We start from the raw sequence: 4,207 nt of genomic DNA on the forward strand, positions 1-4,207 counted from the left end.
TTTCCTGGGAAATGTTTCAAAGGAAATTCGGCTTGACTCTTGTGGCTGCGCAGACCATTCCAGAGTCTCCAGACAGAGACAGGTTTTATGACGGCCTCCGAAGGAAGCCAGGAGTGTGGCAGAGGGTGTCGGACCTGGCAAAAGACTGCCATGAATGTGGCAGAAGGATGTAGCGTGCAAATGAGCTCACCTAAGCCTTGGGCTAGGCACGATCAAACGACAAATGGGTGGTGGCAGTGACTAGATCCCCAGATAATCTGCTGTTGAGAGGAGTTCAGTCCCAATACCGCATCCCTTGCCTGGGGAAATATGAAGCCCAGGCGCTGTCGCCACAACGGAATCCTCAAACTTGGAAGGAATCCTGACATTTGTTAGGCTACTGGACGCCAGGCCTCACGTGGGTTGGGTGGTTTCCTAAAACGCGCTTCACTTAGCAACAGCCTAGGAGGCCCAGAGAACCCAAGAGGGCATCTGAAAAAGGCGGCAAGAGGGCAAGACAAGTGGGTTTGCCTAGGAAAACTTGATTGTCAGAAGACAGGTGCAGGTGGGGATTGCGGAATCATTCTGTTTTCTGAGACGCGCCTTTCACTCAGTGTCAGCTTAAGTGTGCACACCCATGCACGTGCTTGCGTGCCTGCACACAAACGCGGACGACCGCGCGCGCACGCGCGCGCACACACATAAAACCCACACACAGAACCATTCCAGATAGTTTACTTTAAAATCCTATGTCCATACATCCATTCAAATGATCGCAGCCCTTGGCTGTGGATGTTTGCTTCCTTCCGTCCTGATGAACAAGAAGACCTGGACCAGATGGAACCCAGACTTAAGGGGCAAGTTTCGAGACCCAAGCTTCCAGGAGATAATGCCAGGAGGGAGCCGGGATTCTGGTGCCAGCGGTCTGCCAGCCCCAGAGGGGGCTGGCCTGCAATTCTTGCAGGAAAGGGGGAAACTCCCAGCGGCGTGCAGGCAGGCGGTGAAGGATAACTTGGTCTTGCATTAGCGCGAAGACACTAAAAGCCTAGGTTTTTTTTTTTGTTTGTTTGTTTCTGTTTCCCACTTTGGATTTAAGTCTTTCTTTTTAGTTTCCCACCTTTCCACAGGCTAGGGCGGGGGAGGGGCGCCCAAAATGCGCGGACACCTTATTTCAGTCTCTGCCACTTCTGCCCAGCTGGTTTCTCCTTTCCACCGTCGCCTAGTGCTGCTCCGGGAGTTTCAAAATCTGTGCCACTTGCTTGGGTTGGCAGATGCAATTGTTGGGGCCAATACTTTTTGGCAGACAACCCGACAAACGGGTGAGTATTCCGCTCGAGTCTGGAAGTTCCGGTCAGGAAGGCTATAAAACAAAAAAGGAGAAGGATGGATTCCGTTAGCAGAGTCCGCTTCCCGGGGAGGCGGCATGGCTGCGCGGCGGCGACAGCAGTACTCAGTGGTCCTGGCAGGTGCGCGGCCAGTGGAGGGGGCCCTGTGGTCCGCCTGAGGACCTCCTCGGCTCCTCTCTGGCCACCGCCCCCCGCCCCAAGAAACTTTTCTTTCACTTGGAGAGGCTCGGTGTTGCCATGAAAACGGATTTTCCAAGGGGTCTGACCCTCCCCCTAAGGGGCATCGGACTGGAAAACCGAAATGGCCAGAGAGCAGAGACAAAAAGGGGCCGCTAAGCGGGGGCCTGGAGCGAGAGAGCCAAAGCCAGTACACCCCCTCTGCCCCCACCCACACCACTGCCTGTGAGCGACTGGGCCCTGCGTGTGCAGCTGTCTGCTTTCGTTCACAACCAACCTTCGCCGAGTCTCACAGCGGCTGTGCGCTCCGCGGTTCCGAAGCCTGTCTCCCGCGCACAGGTTCCTGACCCCTGCTCTGTCCGCTTGGACCGGGGCTAATTCCAGCGAGGGCTTCTCAGAGATATTGTCCAGCATAGCTCGTTTGCACCCTGAGCCCCAAGCTCGCCAGGATGCTGGCGATGCCCAGTGTCCAAGCACTGGCAGCAGAAGCGATTTAGAGGACCTTTGCGCAGACAGCCCAAAGCTTTGCACGGTGGCCCCTGTCACCGGTGGTCCTGGATAGGGCTGCAAAGTTGTTGATTGAACCCCATGGGCGCCCTTCTGCCCCCTCTCTCCCCAATCCTGCTCATGCGTCCCCTCCCCCTCTGTCACCTCCTAGAGTTTCGTTCTTTCAAACTTTTTGAGACCCTAATTGGTGGTCTCTGAGTGGCTCTCTGAGACTCCCGCCTCCTGAATAACTCTCATCACGTCACCGGGCCCTAGAGGGGCGTGGAGGTGAACGAAAGGGCTCCCCGAACTTTTTTTCCTGTGGGGGACGATCAGGGGCTCCGTGGTGATTGGCCAGAGGGCATCACTGCAAACCTGTCAATCACGGGTTCTCCCGCAGGCGAGGGGTGGACCGAGCCCAACCCTAGGGGAATCTGAGCAGGTATATAAGGGGCCTGGAGATTGCCCCGCCAGACCGCGAATGCGACCGGCTCCAGGCGAAGCATCAGGTGAGAGTGGCCTGCGGGTGCCTGTAGACCTGGCGCGGAGCGCTTCAGCAAGCCTATCCTTCCCTCCGGACCCGCTGGCCCACCGGCCCCCAAGTGCCCCTCCGACGGAGCCCCCAGGCCTTTTTACCGTGGCCGCTCCAGCCCCCGGAGCGCCTTCTCCTCCCGCCACTCTGGCGCACCTTCTTCCCGCTCCGGCCATGTACAGCCTGCTGGAGACTGAACTCAAGAACCCCGTGGGGCCATCCACTCCAGGGACAGGAGCTGGTGGCCCCACAGCCCCAGGCGGTGCAGGCAAAAGCAGCTCGAACGCAGCCAGCAATGCGAATGCAGGCGGGGGCAGCGGGGGCGGCGCGAGCGGTGGTGGCGGGGGCAGTGATCAGGACCGCGTGAAGAGGCCCATGAACGCCTTCATGGTGTGGTCCCGTGGGCAGCGGCGCAAGATGGCCTTGGAGAACCCCAAGATGCACAACTCTGAGATCAGCAAGCGCTTGGGCGCCGACTGGAAACTGCTGACCGACGCCGAGAAGCGGCCGTTCATCGACGAGGCCAAGCGACTGCGCGCTGTGCACATGAAAGAGTACCCGGACTATAAGTACCGGCCGCGTCGCAAGACCAAGACTTTGCTCAAGAAGGACAAGTACTCCTTGCCCGGTGGCCTCCTGCCCCCCGGCGCCGCCGCGGCCGCCGCCGCCGCGGCCGCCGCGGCCGCCGCCAGCAACCCGGTGGGCGTGGGCCAGCGCCTGGACACTTACACACACGTGAACGGATGGGCCAACGGCGCGTACTCGCTGGTGCAGGAGCAGCTGGGCTACGCGCAGCCGGCCACCATGAGCAGCCCGCCGCCGCCCGCGTTGCCTCAGATGCACCGCTACGATATGGCAGGCCTGCAATACAGCCCCATGATGCCACCGGGGGCCCAGAGCTACATGAACGCGGCCGCTGCCGCCGCGGCCGCCTCGGGCTACGGGGGCATGGCGCCCTCAGCCGCCGCTGCCGCCGCAGCAGCCTACGGGCAGCAGCCCGCCACCGCTGCCGCCGCCGCCGCCGCCGCCGCCGCCGCCATGAGCCTGGGTCCCATGGGCACGGTGGTGAAGACGGAGCCCAGCTCACCTCCACCCGCCATCACCTCGCACTCGCAGCGCGCGTGCCTCGGAGACCTGCGCGACATGATAAGCATGTACCTGCCACCCGGCGGAGACGCGGCTGACGCTGCCTCGCCGCTGCCAGGCGGCCGCCTGCACACTGTACACCAGCACTACCAGGGCGCGGGGACTGCCGTCAACGGAACCGTGCCGCTGACCCACATCTGAGAGCCGTCCTGTGCTCGCGGCCCCTGCACCCCCACCCCACCCCGCACCCCCAAGTTGGGACGCCTTGTTGTTTAGCTTTGCTTGCCTGGGTCTGTTGCCTTGTACCTGTGAAGGGGAGGACAGAAAGTTTTGCCATAGCTGTCCGGTTTTGTACAAAAGCAAAAGAAGTCCGGAGCAACTAAGATAGGACTTTCTAGAGCTCGACTTCCCTTTCCTCCCCTTTTGTAGGCTGGAATCGATGTGATGTTCGCAAAGAAAAAGCAGCCCCCCCCCCCCCTGATCCTCCGGGGTTCCCGGGTTTTCTGGTTGCATTTGAAAATGTTGTCTCCTTAGTTTGCTGTTAGTCATGGAGTGAGTGAATGGGAGAAACTGTACTCTTACTCTCCAGTGAAGCTGGCCT

General features: G+C 60.3%; 1 protein-coding gene across 1 annotated transcript; it reads left to right on the forward strand.

Moving 5' to 3' along the window:
• The first annotated feature begins 2,469 nt into the window (after positions 1 to 2,469).
• SOX3 (SRY-box transcription factor 3) lies at positions 2,470 to 3,807 on the forward strand. The gene has a single exon (XM_054717478.1). It carries the CDS (start codon positions 2,470 to 2,472, stop codon positions 3,805 to 3,807), a length of 1,338 nt encoding a protein of 445 aa, XP_054573453.1.
• Positions 3,808 to 4,207: the final 400 nt, after the last annotated feature.

The sequence above is a fragment of the Eptesicus fuscus genome, chromosome 1, assembly GCF_027574615.1.
Source record: "Eptesicus fuscus isolate TK198812 chromosome 1, DD_ASM_mEF_20220401, whole genome shotgun sequence".
Taxonomy (NCBI): Eukaryota; Metazoa; Chordata; class Mammalia; order Chiroptera; family Vespertilionidae; genus Eptesicus; species Eptesicus fuscus.